At 39.0% G+C, this 21,247-nt stretch overlaps 2 protein-coding genes across 2 annotated transcripts in view; one reads left to right on the forward strand and one right to left on the reverse strand.

Moving 5' to 3' along the window:
• Window positions 1-14,487, reverse strand: part of r3hdm2 (R3H domain containing 2) — a 61,293-nt gene extending 46,806 nt beyond the window's left edge. Inside the window, exons 1-2 of the mRNA XM_085353500.1 lie at window positions 14,217-14,487; window positions 13,814-13,865 (exon numbers count right to left, since the gene is read on the reverse strand). The gene's annotated coding sequence lies outside the window, so the exon portion shown is untranslated. The remainder of the gene's footprint in view (window positions 1-13,813; window positions 13,866-14,216) is intronic.
• Window positions 14,488-16,254: 1,767 nt separating this feature from the next.
• On the forward strand, window positions 16,255-20,730 carry LOC146632792 (inhibin beta B chain). Its single transcript, XM_085354695.1, has 2 exons — window positions 16,255-16,655; window positions 17,498-20,730. The coding sequence occupies exons 1-2, from the start codon at window positions 16,313-16,315 to the stop codon at window positions 18,277-18,279; spliced, it is 1,125 nt and encodes a 374-aa protein (XP_085210821.1). The 5' UTR covers window positions 16,255-16,312; the 3' UTR covers window positions 18,280-20,730.
• Window positions 20,731-21,247: the final 517 nt, after the last annotated feature.

A 21,247-nucleotide genomic window follows, 5' to 3' on the forward strand; every position in this document is an offset into this window, starting at 1 on the left:
TAAAACGCGCATGCGCAGTGCCTTTGTGTTCATACGCACATGGCCGATTGTTGAGTGAAACAAATGAACCAGAATTGGTTTGTAAAAATGGTGCAACTTCAGTGATGTGGAACTGGTTTGGTGTTTGTCCGTCAGATACACGACAAAGCACATTTTTTTGCAGAACATGCAAGCGGCCGTCGTTATTGTCGTATTTGTCGGACTAAGATGCTCTTAAATCTGGGAGTAATCTGGGTCCTAAACTCCGTATACTTCAGGTCAAACGAACACTGCAGCATCACTGAGAGTTAAAAACTGTCTAAATTCTTTCATCTTTAATAAAACGATCAGCATTGCTGCTTTACCAGGTGTAACTATGAAGTTTAACTTCCAGGCATCCATGAAAACAAAATTTATTACATTTAACGGAGTTAGAAGTTAGCAGGAAGCTAGCGGAAGTTAGCTCGCTAGTTTCGCTAGTTACCCAAGCATGATATAGCATGTTCTGACTGAGAGATTTCTGAAAAATTCAAACGTACAGCTCTGCTATCACTTCCAACATAAATGAAGACAGGAAACTAAACAGCAGTGACGTTTGTAGGGTTACTGAAGTTGGGCTAGCTGGTATATAATGATGTGCTACGTGATCGCTAGCGACACAGCTATGTTAGCATAACATAAACAGTGAAGCTGGAGGACGAACACTAACACTTTTCCACTTATAAAAGTTAACGTGCCTGATAGTTAGAGACAAATGCAATCGCATGGCAGGATGCTGTAAACGGACCAAACTTCAGTCAGGAGAACAACTGAGATAATCCATCCACAATAGAAGGTTAGTCATTAATATACTGCAACAACATGGGAATAGAGCAGCTGCCAGAGAATTCAACATTAATGAATCAATGGTACAGAAGTGGAGGAAGCAAGAAGAATGAGTTTAATAAAGTTTGATTTATCTGACTGCTTTGTTTCGCTTAATGTGCCTTATAATCCCGTGCACCTTATGGTCCGAAAAATACGTACTGCACACTGCAGTTTAATGTTGCAAAGCACCTCTTTTTAACTTCAGTGGATATTATACATGGTTATGCTCAGGATATGTCAGCCCATTTCTACTGGAAATGCCTTTTGGTTAAACTTTCAGCAAGGAATTTGCATTTGCACTGTTACATTTTTATAAAGCTTTAATGTACATAAAAACCAGCTTCTTGTTTAAGTGAAAATAAAAGGAAGGTTGTCTTTTTGCGCTAGTAATGTTGTGGAGTTGTATTTTGTCTGGCATCAATTATATCGTCAGTTATATCGTTATCGCAAATTTTCAAATATATATCGTGATAAATATTTTTGGCCATATCGCCCTGCTCTATTCTGAATGTCAATTGTTCCCCAAATCATCTTATCCACTGGCCAAATCACTCACCTCTAGACGAGTACCCATCATCACACAATTCACTAAAAGCACAAATGTCACGGCCTCTGTCCATTATGAGCTAACATTACAACTGCAATGTCTCAACAATGACGACACTGTGTTAAAATAGAAAAATAAGGGGAGGAAGACAGGCCTGCTGTTGGCTACTTGAGCTGTAGATGCAAAATGAAACAAATTGTATAGACTACAGTGAATTTAGTTTAGTAATGTATCCTAAGGATGCTAATTTACACCATTTTCTCAATTAGACATGGTAATTATTAAATCAATAAATTGACAAACAGACGACTTTTCCACAGGTTTACTGCGATATTTACAGCAAAATTCAGAGCGGGGTACATTAAGAATCTGACATTCAGATATAATTCAACACTGCCGTGTTTACTTTAACTCAAATAGCCAAAAACTTCATTAAAAACTGCTATTCTATGATTGCGCCAACAAAACCCAAAATACTTAACAGAGCAAACAAGCTACAGTGTTTCACATTAATTTACTATTATCTTTAGAAGGGACAACAGTTCAGCACTGATATATTGGTAATACCTATCTATGTAAAAGATGTACTTTCTGACTGTAGTTGGTCCAGCTGCTACTGGAAACAGCTGGTCAGGTGGAATAGATGTCCAAAAGCATTGTCTGTCAGTGCTTACTAACCACGAGCATATTTATACACCGAGCAGAGAGCGCCACGATACACTTCATCACTTTATTTTTAATGTTTTTGAAAGCATGTGTAATAAGAGTCCTGCTGCTCCTGAACGTTTGGGGTTTTAAAAGCTACAGCTGCTCTCTGCTGTCTGACGCTCAGCTCCCAGACTCTGTTAGTGTTTGAAAATCTGAGTTCGGTATTAACCAGGTAACATTTTATGAGACAACGTACGAGTTAACTGATGACCTATGTCTTAGATGGAAAAGAGGATCTGATGTAATACAATTTAAGCAATACCAAGGGGCAATCAGCAAACACACCCATTACTGCATGCTAAAGCAGCTTCTAATGGTCAGAAGTCAGTAACACAGAATCTGACTAGTCAACAGACTTGTCTAAAGCCACCATGGTAAAAACAACGACTTCACAACCATGCTAACAAGGACAAAATATAAACCTATTTACAAAAGGAAATATAATATTAGTTCTCTTAGTACTGATAAATTAAGTGTCTCAAATGACACTGTGCTTTAAGGAGGGAACGCAGCACAACTGAATGTTGTTTTTTTGTTTGATTGTTTTTTTAATGTCCCTCAATATTTAACAAGCCATAAGTTAATCACTGATACCAATTAGTCACCAAATTCCAGTTGATAAATTCTGGACATTTCATGATATGAAATGTGTTGATGTGGTGAATTCTAAAGACAATTTCTCCTCAGCTGTGAGAATGTTAGCATGACACTGGCAACGCACCAGCCCCAGCACAGATCAGAAAGTACAGTTAATTAGAGAAACCGCACACTGCAGCGGCTCACTAGATCACGTAGCTGACCTGACAGCGGTGGCAGGTCATCAGTGTGCTGTGCTGTGCCATGCCATCTGTTTACCTGTAAAAGCCAACTGCTCCCAATAGGTCTGCCAGCATAAGGATACCAATTTCTGTTCCCTTCTTCTTACAGTTTTGCTTGCTTGCCTCTCTGCTCCTGTGTTCATCATCGCCTAATTATGCAAGTTATTTTTGAGGCTATTTAATACACCAAGTTTAGAAGCACTCCTGAACTTGTCTTGTTTACACCAACACCTCTCGTCTTTAGAGGACTCCTGCTGTTATATTTCGCTTTCTTTTAGTTGTCTCTTCATTAAAATTCACCAAGTGGGCACACGTCTGTCCCAGTCTCATCTGAGGATAAAGTAGATACAAGGTTGAGCTGACCTACCTTGAGCCACATAGTCATTTTACTTGAACATATAAGCCCCACAGTAAAGCACAAGTTGTCTCTATAGTTTACAGCTCAAATAATTGCAGTTGGATTTTACTGGCCCTTCTTCCTTTTAGCTCCTGTTAGCCATCTACCTTCATTAAAGTTATGCTTTGTGTCAGGTACATTCATTTGTAATGCAGATGTCAATTCATCAGAAAAGAACTGATGTATTTATAAAAGGTCACACATAAATTAGCATGTATTAATACTATAATTAGCTCAAATGAGGACACATCAAAAATAAAAATAAAAAACCGCTGTAAAAGTTCAGATGAGTAGGGAAAGTGTGAAATCAGATAAATAGAATTCAATCAGTGCTTCCTTATTGTTTGTTTTTGATGATTTGGTTTTCTTTTTTCATGTAACAAAATTCAAAATAAAAGTTTTGGAGTTAGATTTTTTTTAAAGTCTCAAAGGAGTAGGTGTGAACCTTCTGACGTATAAAGCAATTACAGCAGCAGTTTCTCAGGGGTTTGCTATTGATTTTTTTTTCCCCTCTCTTTCTCGCCCTCTCGTGCTTCCTCTGTTTGATACACAGGCTTTTTCCCACGCATTAACAATTAGTATGCAGCAGTGAGGCTATAGGTGCACCAACTACGTAAGGAGAAGAACTCCAATATCACAAACAAACAGCAAAAGTACTGGTCATGCAAGGATGCACACATATTTTTATCAAGTGAGGGGATGGACTTTATTAGCTCAGTCAACGCTAATCACCTGACTTCAGCTATCTGTGTTGTGTTACAAGAGAAGAGACTCACATGTTAATAAACAGCAAAAGAAAAACAGCAATAGCTCTAGCAACATAACACCAAAGGAGCATTTTATATTTAATCTGGAGCTGTGGCAGTTGTCTGTCTTTTCAATTTCTAACTGAGAACAGGGTACAATGATGGGCTCGTTGCCATATTATGTACATCAAGCTAATTCAATAAGATGCATTACTTAGGAGACTAAAAGAGATGGATGCGTGTACATAAAAAATGAATTATATAAACAGGCCATGTTCAGAACAAGGGAGATCTAGGGCAAGCAATCAAAAAAATTGAATAAAAGCAGGAAATGATGAGGATTGTGGGTTGATTTTTCAGGGTTATAACCACCAGAACAGTGATAGAGGGAAAGCCAGGTCTTCTAAACCTGAAGCAGTGCTCAAGCCATGAGGATGGCTTGCTATTTATAGTGACAGATTTTTTATTCAAGAGGGTTCTGCTGTTGTGCATCTCTCACGGCTGTGCTGCCTCTCTCGCACCTCCTCTCTAGTCTGTTCATTCCCGTACACTGTGTTCCACAAATAAAGGAGGAGAAGTCTTAAATTCCAGGTGCATTCACAAACAGTCACAACCACTATTGCTTAAAATACAGTGCAATCCACATGCCTTATGTAAGCCCATACGTTGTCCTTTTCCTCTGCACACCTCCCTCCCTCACAATCGGTATGACAGTGTTGCAGAGCAACGCCTACTTCAGTGACTCTCCACACCACCAGCCCACCTCCACCCTCCTCTGTCCCTCCTCCCACACAGGGACAGTGGAAGGGAATTCCTTATTACCTCAGCATTTGCCTCAAACATGTTTCATGACCCTGTACACATGACACTGGTAAATACGCCACACATTATAGTATCTTAGATGCTTTCATGTATACATTTTTTCTGTGCAAATGCAATCACATGTGATAAAATAAACTGTATACACACTATAGGAAACTACCTTTCAGTCAACCTTAATACATCATATTTGCACTGTTGATGAGACATTGCTTAAAAATGCTTTAGGAACTTCACAAAAGTGATAATGCAATGTGTCATAACAAGAGTTAATTATAGCAGCAGCAATGGCTTCATGCTAAAAATCACACCTACAGCTACAGAAGCTACATCTCACCTACAAATTATTAACACCCAATGACAAAGACGCACAAGCACATTCACTTACAGTGCACATCCTTCCTGTATTTAGAGTTCAGCTCTATGGATCTCGAGCCAAATCAGATCAGGTGTCTCAGATAAAACCAAATCATCGCAGGAGAATGAGCAGCAGAAGCAGATCTGGGCAACGCTGTCATTAGTTTTCTCTCCCCTATTACTACAAATAAATGTATCCCATTTCCTGCTGGAGTTGTAGGGTGTTTAAGGTCTTTCTTCCATCTCTTCAGCTCATTCAACTTTTGTCGTCTTCAAGCTTGCCGTGTTGTCTTCTTGTCTGTACACACTACCAGCTCAGTTTTCTTAATGGCTTTCATGAAAACGGTCAAAAAACTCTATTTCGACTGCCCCCTTTCTTTTTCTGAATGAAGCACAAGCACAGCAGTGAGAAAGAAAATCTTGCTTGTAAGCTGGCTCCCTCTCTCACTACCACACTTATGCCATCATGCGCACAGTATGCACCCCTCCCTTCTCCTCCGACCCTCCCTTTCGTGTGGATTCTGTCTCTCTCTCTCTCTTACAGGTCTTGTTTGCTCTCTGCCTTTGTGAAACAATATAATTGCAATGACAGGCAAACCATGGCGCGCAAGAAGCCAAGCTGTTTAAAGAGTTGCTTGGATCCGCTATAATGTCACTTGATACAACAGTAGCACCACTGAAAGCTTATAGTAAATGAATGAATATAAATAAATAAATAGACTCTTTTACAGGTACAGGTTAAGGTTTGGAACTTTTTTTGCAATAATCAAACACCTGGAGACAGGCAGAAGCCACAGTCCCCATTCATCACTCATTATATGGAAAGTCTGAAGTCGTTGTCTTTGGCGTTTGTCTGGACAAACTAAATGAGTACTGACAGATGCTGGTGAACCAGACAACTGCTCCAATATATAAACAATTTAAAAAAAAATAAAGAGGAGGAAGGGAAGATGGAGTGAAATAATGAAACCACCTCATTAGCAAGGAAAAGCCTTAATCCCACAAGACAACACATTTGCATGTTTTCCCAGTAGCCCCCACTGCAAATGACAGCTGAAAGATGCAGTGGAGGGAAATTATGCAGTCAAAAGTTCAGCATCAAGGAAAACATCAGGAGGATTATCTGTCTCATGGTTTCAGGCTTGACAGTATGTGACCAGGCTTTATAGAGCAAAATTTGAAGAAAAATGTTAGAATGTGGTCCCTCTAGAAATTGTATTCATGCAGCTGTGAAAAAAAGACTGATTGTTCAATCATTAGTCAAAAGTCATTTGAATATCAACTCACAACTTGCAGACAAAGGAGCTCGCGATGCAAGTTAGACTGCACATCCTTAGTTCGCTAAAAAATTAAAAATTTAATGTACCACTGGTCAAAACTTTGGTACCGCTTAAAAAAAAACCAAAAAAAAAAACCATAGTGCAGCATAAAAAGGCCTCAAAGTCCACACACAATTTCACCTACCAACAGCTTCACCAAGTTTCACTTCATGCAAGTTATAACACAATCCAGGGGATAAGTCGATCATTAATATTAAGTCTACAATTAAGAGAAGATTTCATAAAGGCAAATAAAATGATTATTTAAAACAGACTTTACTAAAAGATGCACGCCATAGGATTGGACTTCAAGAAGTTGAAGACGAAGAAGTCGAAGAAGAAAAATGGTGCACATTGTTTTGTGGGGAGTTCTACCCCCGTCCATCATGGATACTTGCATGCAATTGACATATAGGCCTGTTTAAATGCATATCAGAATATCATTTTCACCAGTTTCACAGATCAGTGTTACATTTCTAGTCAGCTAAAAGTCTCAGTAAATCTTGTTTTCTCAAAACACTGTTTTATGTGTCCAATCTTTATTCAAATAGAACAAAACTGTTTTAACCCTTTCCTCTTATAAATGCAACCTCCTCTGGACCCTTGATATCACTGACACATCAGCATATACCGTACATCCATAAGATGTGGTTTGATGACCATTAGAACAATTTCTATGTTTTTTCCAGGTGTAGCTGCGTAGGCAGAGACCACCCTTACTGACTTCTGATACAAACCCAGTTGTTTTGTTCTGTGATCAGGCATGAAATATGACAGAAAGCACTCAGTTCAGAAAATAGCTTCAAGGATTACTTCTAGTAGCCTTTCAGGTAAAGAGTTACAGTACTACAAGTTCACGCAGAAACATAGAAACAACCCTCCAACAGCAACTTGGGTACTCTGAGCTTTGTTACTTTTATAGTACATGTAGTAATTATTAGGTTATTCTGTAATGCTTTTCTCCTGCTTTGGGAGAGGGCAGTTTATGTTCAAATATATATCTAGACTCACATCAATCCTCGATATTTATTTCATTTATATTTCATAATTTGAATCAAACTATCAAAATGTGATTTCAGTGCAGAGTTCAGCTTTAAGGCTGACGATATACATAGTGCCACCTCTGCAAAGACACAAAAGTAATTAGACAACTGACTGACATGCAGATTCATGGCCAGGTGAAGTCTGTTCCTCATTCCTCATTTTGCGATGACAAATTCAACATCAAAAATCTGAGATTATTTTCAAGTGCATATAATAACTATTCACTGTTCACTCTTAATAAGAGGTATTTGGTCACATACTGTCAATTAAGGTACAAAAATAAATAAACCTGTCCATGAGAGACAGAAAAACTGAGAAATGGCAAAATCAGCAGAAATCACTGACCAGCTCAGCAACACCAGAAACGCCCTAAAAGGGTGGAAACCAACTGAAGTAAATAATCGCAGAATTATTTCCGTGGTTAAGAAATATCTTTCACAACATTTACCTAACTCAAGCATATTCAAAGAGGTATCACTGTCAGAGTTTAAAAGAGATGCACAGGGTATTTAAATACAGAGGGTTTACAGCAGTTGTGCAATACATGGATTACACTTAACAACAAGAAAGCTAGAATACAGTTTGCCAGAAAACATCTAAAACCTGAACGTAGAACCTGCCCAGATCTGGGGGAAAAAATATTTGGACATATATTAATTAAATCAAGCACAGCTTGCACTATAATGAAGGGAAGACAAACTGAAAAGGTAACGAATGACTCATGATCCTTAGCGTAGGGCTGTGAGATATGACTAAAATCTCTTATCCCGATATAAAACATCTATCATCCGATAACGATATAAATCACAAAAATTTAACATTTTCTGTAAATTCTGTGAATCTCGGGTTGCTGAAGTGTTTCCAGCTGGGCGTTGTGTACCTGGAGTCGAGTGTTATAACCGATGCATGAAACTACACATTTTTAGACATAGGAAACAGCAGCCGATACAACATTTGTATTTATTACACGGCGTGCTGCGGGGGAAAGCCTGTTCTAACGTTTGAGTCTAAGGTTTATTTTTTTAGCACCTGACGGCTCCTTTTTGCTTCTCATCCGTAAATACTCTGCATACTTTTTCACATGATTCCGTTTATTTTGAGAAGTCTCAACAGGATCTTGAGCTTTATTATGAAAGGTTTATGTGGAAAATAAACAAGCGGACATGCAATGGTTTTACCATCGTTGTTGCTAACGACAACGCATAAAAACAGGCGATTGTCCGTCTGTTGTGTGGTTATATTAAATATAAGAGAAAGAGAGAACTTTAATAAATTAATATAGCCACTACAGTGACCATCAAAACTATGAGAAAATAATGCCTAAACAGTTTATTTTGCGACACCATGAAACAAACGATAGCGTAAAATGAAACGATAGACATTTTTATATCGTCATCCGATATATATCGTTACATCGAACAGCCCTACCTTAGCATGCCATATTATCTGTCAAATCTTGTAATGAGCATGTATGGTTGCCAGTGGAACCGGTCCACTAGTGTTTATTGATGATGATAAAAGTAGTAGTAGGAGGATGAACTAAGTGTACAAGGCTATAGTCTCTGCTCAGATTCAAATCCTACAAAACTGAACATCACTCCACGGAGTGAATGGATAATGAATTACAACAGACTACGGTACAAATGCAACCTAAGAGTTTCTTCAGTGGCCAAGCCAGCCACCTGATCTCAACTTAACAAAGCATGCTTTTCACCTACTGAAGATAAACCTGAAGGCAGAAAAACCCACAAACAAGCAGCAACTAAAGGTGGCTGCAGAACAGGCTGGCAGAGCATCTCAAGGGAGATTTAGTGGTGTCCAGGGGTTTTTGACTTCAGGCAGTCACTACAATCACGTCATCTTTGCCCAGGTATTTAAAATGATCATTTTTATATTTCAAATTGTGTTAGTCCAGTCACATTTGAGCCTTTGAAATTGTGTTATTATGCAAAACGCCAAAACATTCCAAACAATTAATGCAATGTGTTTGTTAAACCCCTTGTAGTGACAATAAAAGTTTGCACTTCACTTACATCTTGACTATCTGATTTAAAATCCACTGTGGTGGTGTAAAGAGGAAAAATTACAAATATTGTGCCATAGCCCATACACTTATGCACTTAACTGTACAATAAATTTCCCTTTAAAGTCGAAACACTGAGCAGAAGATCAGTACTGTGGCTCAGTGGTTAGTAGCATCACCTAACATTTGAGAGGGCCCTGCAAAACATAAGCAGCCAGAGAAATTTAATAAACAGCTGTTTAGCATCGAACATCTTTTCTAGCATTGCTTAATTTAAGACACCAGACTTACCCAACCAATGATTCTACAATCCTAGCATGGCCTTGAAAAAAGGTTAGTCTCAGGCTAACAACATGACTGGGATAAAATGCATTGCATGGACTAATGCCTCATAACCTGTCCTGTCACTTCTTCAGCCAGGTAGCTTCTTTCACAGATCAGTAAGAGAAGGGCTTAGAAAGAAGGAAGAAAGGGGAGGGGCTGAGTGAGGATCAGTAGCCAAAGATACCACAGATAGACTGAGTGGGAACACAACCACCTTACAAGATGCTGCCATTTCTGCATGCAGTAGAGCAGGGCGATATGGCCAAAAATATTTATCACGATATACATTTGAAAATTTGCGATAACGATATAACTGACGATATAATTGATGCGAGACAAAATACTCCACAACATTACTAGCGCAAAAAGACAACCTTCCATTAATTTTCACTTAAACAAGAAGCTGGTTTTTATGTACATTAAAGCTTTATAAAAATGTAACAGTGCAAATGCAAATTCCTTGCTGAAAGTTTAACCAAAAGGCATTTCCAGTAGAAATGGGCTGACATATCCTGAGCATAACCATATATAATATCCACTGAAGTTAAAAAGAGGTGCTTTGCAACATTAAACTGTAGTGTGCAGTACGTATTTTTTGGACCATAAGGCACATTGAGCTAAACAAAGCAGTTAGATAAATCAAACTTTATTAAACTCATTCTTCTTGCTTCCTCCACTTCTGTACCATTGATTCATTGATGTTGAATTCTCTGGCAGCTGCTCTATTCCCATGTTGTTGCAGTATATTAATGACTAGCCTTGTATTGTGGATGGATTATCTCAGTTGTTCTCCTGACTGACGTTTGGTCCGTTTACAGCATCCTGCCATGCGATTGCATTTGTCTCTAACCATGAGGAACCTTAGTGTTCATCCTCCAGCTTCACTGTTTATGTTATGCTAACATAGCTGTGTCGCTAGCGATCACGTAGCACATCATTATATACCAGCTAGCCCAACTTCAGTAACCCTACAAACGTCACTGCTGTTTAGTTTCCTGCCTTCATTTATGTTGGAAGTGATAGCAGAGCTGTACGTTTGAATTTTTTCAGAAATCTCTCAGTCAGAACATGCTATATCATGCTTAGGTAACTAGCGAAACTAGCGAGCTAACTTCCGCTAGCTTCCTGCTAACTTCTAACTCCGTTAAATGTAATAAATTTTGTTTTCATGGATGCCTGGAAGTTAAACTGAATTGTTACACCTGGTAAAGCAGCAATGCTGATCGTTTTATTAAAGATGAAAGAATTTAGACAGTTAACTCTCAGTGATGCTGCAGTGTTTGTTTGACCTGAAGTATACGGAGTTTAGGACCCAGATTACTCCCAGATTTAAGAGCATCTTAGTCCGACAAATACAACAATAACGACGGCCGCTTGCATGTTCTGCAAAAAAATGTGCTTTGTTGTGTATCTGACGGACAAACACCAAACCAGTTCCACATCACTGAAGTTGCACCATTTTTACAAACCAATTCTGGTTCATCTGTTTCACTCAACAATCGGCCATGTGCGTATGAACACAAAGGCACTGCGCATGCGCGTTTTACTCATATTCTATCGCGATATTTCATTTTCCTATCGTTGCCTAACATTATACCGGTATTACCGTGAACGGTATAATATGGCCCAGCCCTAGCATGCAGCATAGCTAAGCTAAAGCTATTATGAAACACTTGGAAAGCTGTTGTTATTTACACTGCAAATATTCAAAGCAGTCATAACAGGTTTTTACAAAAACACCTTTATTTAGGCAAACCCACCTTATCTACTGTGATTCTGCATGGTCTGAGGACTGTGAGCCATATCTTTTACTAAATAAAGGCTACTAACAAATGCAAAAAACATCCAGCTTTGCAACAAAGTATACTAAAGTTAGTCAAGCTGATGTACCAATCTGAGGCCTGACTTATAACCATGTCACTTCCCTTCTGCTTTGATCGATAATTTACATCAAAGCAAGCAATGGAGGACAGTAAAGGAAAAAGAAGACTGACAAACACATAGAGTAGAAGACATCATGAGAAAATGAGTTCAGAAAACTAAGAACAGGTGAAGAGGGAACAAATGAAGATGGAGAGAGAGAAACAGAAGCAGGAGCGGTTAAGAGCAGAGACAGATAGGAGCAGCAGCAACAGCACCACGCTTGGTGCTTTGGCAGAGATCTATAAATAGCTCTTCAAATCTCTCTAGAAAAAGCCACTCTTCTGCTTATGCTGCTGCAAACAGAGATTCAGAGGCAAAAGCAGATATCTGAGTGATAAATACACAGATATAATCTTATTGGATAAGTTTCTTTTTTTAATTACTCTAGGTTTAAAATATGCTTACAATGGCCACATTGGCTTGTATGAATACATGAATGCAGGAAGCAAATACATTAAAGTGAGCAAGTTAGCATAAAAACCACATGATTTACTAGAATAGGCGAAAGCACCCTGCAAACCACAATAAACACAAACATGAAATTACATATACTTAACAGATAGTAATCAACAAATTTCCTGATTTTCATAAAACTCCATAAGCAATCAATACTTCACAGTTACATGAATTTATGTATATGCACAAAGATCCACAGGCTGCAGGGTATAAGGGAGGGAAATATGTTGACAGAGAGGCAGGTTACTCCATCTTTCTCATTGGTGGCCTTAGCAACAGTAGACTGTTGATTCAATGACTCACCTCCTACAGATCTTACAATGGACCATACTTTTCAATGATACTGCCCTGACACCAACAATCATACTCTGTGTTGCTTACAAAATATTTAAGAGAATAAAGCTGTATTAGGGAAAAAATTGATTATAAAGTAGTAACAGTGCTTTAAACCAGAAAAACTAACATTGCTTTATCGGGGTTATCACCTTGGACTACTATTAATCTAACTGGGAAGCATTTTTATGACAATCTCAACATCAAATGGAACTAAAATGGAAGTCCCTGCTTGCCACTTATCAGTTCTCATTGTCACATGACTGGCCAACACCAATTGATATGTTGGGGGGGGAGTTTTTTGTTGTTTTCCCAGGCACACATGTCATTTTCCCAGAGCAGATGTTTGAACCACTTATTCTATGCTGTTATCCCACCTTGTTTTCACAGCACTGTTGCTGCCTATTTTTGGATTGAGTTTCAAAAAAGTAAAGCTAAAGCCAAGACTCCGAGAGTGATGACCACGTGTGAAGTATGTCTTGAGAAAACCCCACTGTTTTCTTGATCACTTACGATTGTGCGATTTACTGGGGCACAAATCTCTAGCCAGCTCTGAGTCACTAATAATGAATTATTAAGGAATTAAGACTGGAAGAGCCAAGGCTTAAAATCACTGATATTTACTTGAATGTCAAAAAGCAAGCTAATGAAAACACTTAACACAATACAACCTTAAATTGCTTGGAGCAGTGAAGACGGCTTAGTACTGTAGTACAACCTGCATTCCGCCATGCAACCCACCGGCACTCAGTCCTATAAAAACACTACAGCTCTGTAACTTTCCGTTGGTTTGTATTAATATCTCAACCTTGTTAGCTGACGTTTCAAGTCTTGAGTTGTTATATGAAAGTCACACACGTCAATAAATAAAACTTTGTTGTATCCAGTGTGTGTTTTGAGTATGACTTCAATGAAGAGCCATACGCAATTAACAATTACTTAATTTTGATTCATCCAGATAGTTAATCGCTTCGGAAAAAGCAAATATTCCCAGGGTTTTAGTGAACCTTCTCGGTCACGATTGGAAGGATAAAATGTTAACATGGCCATCTCGTGCCTGGCATAGAGAAGGCGGACTTTAAAGATGGTGCTTAACGTTGCGTTACATATTAAAGATAGTGGCTCTTGAGTCATCTTCGCGGGTTCGGCTTACCGTGTTGTTGGCAGTATGTCTTGAGTTGCGTGGAGAATCCTTCAACTTGGGTCTGTAGAAGACAGATGGCAGTTTGGTCAGAGTCGTAGCTGTGCAGCTGACTGAAAATATTAGCTTGCCTCTATGCTAACAATAGCTAGTTCACAGCATTAGCCTGCCTCGTCCGGCGTGTATAATTAGCTACCTAGCTAATACTAGCCCGCTAGCTAGCCTTTTCTTTTTAGTGGACGCTAGCTACTCAGCGTCCATGAAACACAACGTTAATATTACAACTCGCTGTTCAATAAGAGTGTGCCATGGATCACAGAATGGCGAAACTTGCTGTGGACATGTACAAGCACTGTCAGGTCTCAAAATAGAAGGTGCTAGCTAGTACGGTTAGCAAGCTTTCCAAATGACTTACCGATGCTAATATAATGGTGCTGCTAGCTTGAGTTGGCTCACCGCGACCCCGACTGTCAAAATAGCGCCGCGTGAGGGGAGAGCAGCATGGACGTTAATGCGAGATAGCAAGCGCTGAAGAACACGGCGGTCGAGTCCGACGCAGGAATACTGCTAAATAACAACAAAACCCTAAAGAATAAATGACACAAAACTAAAGAAAAAAGAAACAAAACGCTATTCCCCCGTCAGGGCTCCGGCTTGTGTGTGTTAGCGTCACTTTTTTCCCCTCACCGACAGTTGACGTCAGCGGCGTACCTCCTAGTCGTACGGATACGTAGCCTACAGGATGCATGAGAACTTTGTTTTGTGCATCAAGCGTTAAAATGTAATATGCAGTTTCGTTACATCTCAGTGATGTTTGAAAATCTATTACTGGGATGTAATTTGACAGCTGTCCACTTCTGTAGGAGATGTGTCATTCAAAGTTGTTTAAATACTATAAAATGTAACGATTTCACATTTCTTAAGATGATATTTTTCTTCTTATAGCCTATAACATCTAGTCTATCTAATAAACATTATATATATATATATATATATATATATATTATATATATATATATTATTGTTTGTATTCACGGCAGTAGTTAAAAATACGCTGGCTTTAACCTTATTTTTCAAACCTCCCTAGGAAAAATGCTGACAATTCTAGGTAATAAATGTAACGTGTTTATTTGATTTAACGTTTAAATTATTCAAATGTATTGGGCACATTCTTTGACACCACTTGGTGAGGTCAGTTGTAATTCTCAAAATGCCCCACACGTGGGCAGGCAAGTACTCCTTTAACATGATAAGGCCTTGACTCACATTTAACACTAAACGTGAACACAAAGAAAATAAAAGAAATAAAAATGCGTGCAACCCGTGTTGTGATCCATACAGTTTATGTTTGTGGAGATGTGCGCACAATCAACACGTGACCGCTTTAGGATAATCTGTTTCACAATTATTATTTCCATGTGCATATGCATGTAGTTTATGTGTTAAATGATTGTGGAAGTCATTGTTTTTCCTGCTCACACTGGACCTGGACCCCGACATGATGAAAAGAGGGTCACTTTAACGTATTTTTGCCTATTTAAGTGCATACACTGTCCGGCTTATTGGCAGCGTTATCTTTAGTAGGCTATGTCAAGCTGGCTCAGCACTTTTGCGAGAACCCAGACAGACAAATCATGTACCGACATGAAGGCAGGATTCGCCTTTTCCCAGCTTTCTCTTTCTCTCCTTCAAACACACACACACACACGCACACACATACACACACGAGGCATCGTTTTACTGCACCACATTATGACACCTTGCAGGAAACATGACGGAACGTGTTTCAAATACCGCGTTAAACTCTCCGCCTCATATCCTCGAGTGTTTTCGGTCAGGTTAAGCTAAAGCCCACGGATTCAATTGCTTGGTGTCTGTGGGACACGAATATTCTGTAAGTAGGTTAAAGGGCAGAGAATTTCAACTTTGATCGACAAGAGCGTTGGCAGGTTACGTATCAGTGGCACTGAAGTGGAGAAACGTGGCACAGAAAATACCTGTTGTGATAAACTCAAGACCTTATCGGGCTTTCCCGATATGTGTCCAAACCAGCCATGGACTTGCGTAGTAATTAATCTAAAGCAGCGTGTGATATCATGTAGCACCTGTATGCAGCGACTGTGAGACAGTAACCTACATGTGAACGCGTGTTGCGTGCGTGTGTGTTGCGTGTGCCCGTGCGTGTGTTGTGAGAGAGGACAGAGGTGTTTTGCCAGTAATTTCCAAGCTTCCCGATGCGCTCATTGGTGCATCCTTCCAACGTGTCACCAGTTTTGGTGGATTACCCCAGATATCTTTACCATCAGGAGGGTGAAACATCACTCAGCTCCTCTCTTCACGAGCTACCAACAAGGACCTCTGACGTTCGGGAGACTTTCTTTCGCAAAGAACAACTCAGAAGGGGAAGGATTTGAAGATTTTTTTTATTGGTTTTCCAGTTTAGAAGTCTGGACGTTTATTAGTTACCTCAGTCCGAGTACAAATACGCAGTTATTTACTTCAAGATCGAAGATGGCCATGTCTTTGTCACTCTCAGCGTTCCTCCTGTTGGCACCGTTGCTGTTTAAGGGTCTCTGGGTCAGTGGCTCCCCGGGCTGCGCGTCTTGCAGGTTGTCAGCGATGGATAAGGACGCAGAGGAAAGGATGATGATAGAATTCGCCAAGCAGCAACTTTTGGACAAACTGCACCTGAAAGAGAAACCAAACATCACTCACACCGTGCCCCGGGTCGCGCTCCTCACGGCGCTGCGCAAACTTCACTCGGGGCGCGTCAGACAGGATGGTACCCTTGAACTAGAAAACAATATACCAACCAGAGATCAAGCCTATGAAATAGTGAGCTTTGCAGATATAAGTAAGTCTTGTATCCACTTTCTATGCTATAAAGCTGTTTTCGCATGGCATAATAACGCTACAGGAGAGCGCGTTGTGATTAATAAGGTCTCTTTTCCTGCGTAAGATATTAACATAAGGCTAGGGTTCCCTGAACTATTATATTGTAATATTAAGGATCCAAGTATCTATCGTTACTTATGTGCAAAAAGGTTTGCTCCCCTTGGGCAAACTACATATTTTATTGCCTTTTAAAGTGGAAATACATGAACTGGTGGTAAGCAAGCTTTAAAAGGAATCTATCTTTCAGTGTTACATTGTTGCACTTTTAACAAGATTTACACGGGAAAGTAATAAAAAGTGAATTTACGTAATTTCGTGCAGGTTGTGGTGATAGGATTCTGATTTGGAGTTGGGTGGCAGACAAAGAGGACAAGAATGAATATGTAAATCAAAATCTGTATGAAGTGCATAGACAGCTTCTGCAAAGAGGAGTGCAAATGACTAAAAGCCCTCTCTCAGGTTTCTGTTGCTGGGGTCTCCAAAATCTGTTATACATATTCACAACATAAAATGCAACGGTGCATTTAAATTTGAAGAAGTCTGAAGATGGCTGCTTGCTCCAGGACTTGCATTTGGGTCTTTATATTTAAAATCAAATATACATGTAATCTGCCTAAACATTTAAATACAATATCCCTTGTGCTGTATTGTAGGAAAAGTTAACCATAAGGTAAAATGCTTAAAACAGTGAAAGAGGATTGTTACTTCCATTAATTTTATAAGGGTAAGAAAGGTGATGAGCTATGAAGTTTTTCCAAATATTAACATTGTGTGTTTTTCTTAATTGTCATTGTTTCATAGATGATGCAAAGAGCAGTGACAAGGCAAGCGTTAGCCTTACCTTTCAGTTTCTGCAGGAACGTGGCCAAAGTATCCAGGTCCTCCAGTCCTCTTTGTGGATCTATGCCCGTGCCTCTGAGGACCCACAACGGAACTCTCGTCTCCTTGCCCAGGTTTTCCTCTCCGTAGATGGTGACATCTCAGGCTCTAATCGGACCTTGGTGATGGAAAAGATGTTGCACGTCAAGGAGAGTAACTGGCACACTTTCTCTGTCACCCACACCCTGCAAACCTTCTTGGACGGGGGCCAACATCGGCTGCAGCTGGAGGTCACCTGCGAAGAAGACGGACAGAACCTTTGCTCCCTAGATGGCTCTGCTGAAACCCCCTACCAGCCCTTCCTGGTGGCTCAGGTGCGTCTCCGTGATGACCACTCCAAGCATTTGCTCAGGAAGCGCTCAGTGCGTTGCGGTGACGATGTAACAGTCTGCTGCAAGAGAGACTTCTACATCAAGTTTAAAGACATCCAGTGGGATGAGTGGATCATTGCGCCTGAAGGCTACCATATGAACTACTGCATGGGACATTGCCCCCAACATCTGTCCGGTTCCCCAGGTATAGCATCCTCATTCCATGCCACTGTCTTCAGCCAACTCAAAGTCAATGGTATTAACACAGCTACAGCCTCATGTTGCGTTCCCACAGAGCGTCGACCACTCTCAATGGTTTACTTCAACTCTCAGCACAGCATTGTCAAAACAGATGTCCCTGACATGATAGTGGAGACCTGTGGATGCACATAAAAAATTGAGTATTACTATTAGTGGTATAATTAATTATTTTCTTGAGTGTATTGTAGACAAGTTGACTTAAAGAAACACAAATTTGACCAACTTTGGACAAACAACTTTTACACAGAGTACTTTAAAATGAGAAATGCCCACCCAAAAGACTTTTAAATTATCGACAGAGGATGTTACTAGACTATCTTTACAAATACAAACACGTTTGTTTTATAGCAGTTACTCAATAGGTGTGTTGTGTGTATTTTTGCATAAACGTATGAATTAACACTCTAGGTTTACATTAAGAAAATTATGGGCACAAAAAAGAATATTATGAGTATATAAGTATTATGTTCTAAAGAAATAGGTATTGATACAGTTTACTGCTTGTAGTAACTTTTAATTTATTTCTAAACTCTTGTAGTCAGTATTTAAAGAATCTCAAATGCATTTCAGTGCCTAGAGGTGAGCAAATACGCTAAGTCTGGATGCAGATACATTTATTCTTTTATACGTCAGAGACAAAAATCAAAGAGCAGCACTAAAATATGAAAGACTCAATAATAAAGTTTAGATTTCAATGCAAAAAAGTACAGTGAATACAAATGTACAGTAATGATATCAGGTTCCATTTTCAAACTTATATAAACCCATAAAGTCTTGCATTAATTAATTTTCACTTTTGTCGTTTGTACCTTACAACTTTTACTTTTCACATGCTGCCGGGATGAAGTTCAAAGATGCACTACATTTTTTTCCTAATTCATTGTATGTTTTATAGTCTGTTTTGTGTTATAATCAGTGTCCAAATGTAAAAAAATCATATATATATTCTATACTTTCATTTTTACGTAACTATTTCTTTCATTGTAAATCTTCATCCACCTAAATGCTGCTGTTTTACAGAAATGCTTTCAAAGCAATGAAAAACTTTTAAAGCGTGCCTTTTTCTTTAACTTCTGATGACATTAAAGCAAATACATTTACATTCCACAAATACTTTGATCACATTGTGAGGCTGCGAGGGGAACAAGTTGTTGTTACAATGCAAGAAATCTGGACTGATTTCTGTCAAAGGGTACCCCATGCTGCATGTAGCTGGAATATGTTTAATCAGCATCTCCACTGTATTATTTACACAACCTGGCTTATCATTTGGGCAACTGTGGCTCAAACAGCATATGAATGCAAGGTTATTCTCAGCCATGTGAGCAAACATTTAGCTATTGCTTCAGTGTCAGGTGAAGGTTTGGAGGGTAGGTAGGTCAGTGAGCATGTGCTGCTGCACGCTGGCATTTTTAGCTCTCAAAGTCTAAAGATTGCAAAATTTCATGCTTTCCAGGTGGAGCCAGTCTTGTTTCTTTCATATGCTGGAAACATCGTACACGTGTCCCAGTAGCATAATTTACGCTTCATAATTTCACAATCTTTGCATAGCTGTATAGTTTTAACTGTATAGCAGAATGTCTATCGGAACATTACCAAGTAAAGCAAATGTTTACCGATTTCCATACTAAAATCACTTCACAGTTTAAATTTGGTGGGAAACGGTGCAAACTTAGATCTACTCAAGGAAGGGAAAAATGAAAACAGCAGTACAACAACGAGAAAGCAAAGGAGCTCAGCAATAGATTTTTTTTTTAGTTTCCCCAACTTTGAACCTGGAAGAGTGTTAATAAATTAATGTCTATCAATACATCACATTTTTATTTTTAGAGATGATACCCAGGGTTTCTTTACTTCTACCTGTATTAACACTGTGTTCATCTTGGCTGTATTGATATACTATATGTCTTACGGACTTGGATTTTACAGCCATAATGCAAAGGAAACAACTGAAACAGTGCATGGGGGAATTTTTTTACCAAAGACCATAAAAACCCTTTTATTTTAATTTTGTGCTGATATTTGATAAACTATTTTCACCTCTCTCTCTCTTGCCTCTATGTGCTGCTCTTGTATTAAAGCAATTTACTTTACACCTGTGTGAAATAATTATAAAACTGTTGTATTTTAATATTATGATTGATATTGTAGGCACTTCTTGTCCAAGACTCAATGTGACATTGAAGTGCCATTGCAACATATCTTATTAAGCACTTTATCACCCTACTGTATTTTAGAGTGTGCTGACAGTTCTATTACTGCACTTAATGCATCAGGTTGGCATTACCTGAAATACCTAAAAGCGGGCCTACAGAAAGAAAATGTCAATTTTCAAAGTTCTAGTTGTTTTTAAAAGTGTGTGTGTGTGTGTGTGTGTGTGTGTGTGTGTGTGTGTGTGTGTGTGTGTGTGTGTGTGTGTGTGTGTGTGTGTGTACTTTTGGAGCATTCACAGAATGCAAGAATTTGAATTCTGTTTCAATTGAAATTTGTAATCGTTGTTATTTTTGTATCATATTATTTTGTTTTATGTAAATGAAAAATTTGTAAGAGCAAATACAATTCAGAAAAGTCAGTGTGTGATAAAATGTCATGATTCTATTTTTAATTAATAAATAAATCTATATTTTAAACAGACTAAATTGCTTCATTGTATTTTATTGTATAAATGGCATTTTATTGTATGTGTCAATAATATAAGCCACAACACACTGCAGTGTACAGCAAAAGCAGTACTGGTTATTAGGTAAATTAAGCCAACTGTAGCAGCAAAATGTAAGTACAGTACTGTGCAACAGCCTTGTGTCATGGTCCTGGGTCGGTGACCCAGTGCTTTTAGTTTGTTATCATTTTCTAGATGATGATTGTTTAAGTTCTGTGTTATTTTCGATCTGCCTCTGAGTCTGCGTCTGTATCTGTCTGTCTATGGTGTCTCCCCATCTGTTTGTGAATCTGTCTGTTTAGTTCAATGTCTTGTCTGGTTCCATGTATCTGAGTTTCCTGTTTTATTGTGAAGGTCCGTGTCGTATGTGAGTGTGATCAGTTTACGTTTCCCCTGTCCCGTCAGCCCAGATTCCTCCCAGCTGTGTTGCCCTCCTGTCTC

This window comes from Diplotaxodon limnothrissa, linkage group LG5 (genome assembly GCF_057381915.1).
Source record: "Diplotaxodon limnothrissa isolate DT_005_m linkage group LG5, D_limnothrissa_male_GT1.1, whole genome shotgun sequence".
Lineage (NCBI taxonomy): Eukaryota > Metazoa > Chordata > Actinopteri > Cichliformes > Cichlidae > Diplotaxodon > Diplotaxodon limnothrissa.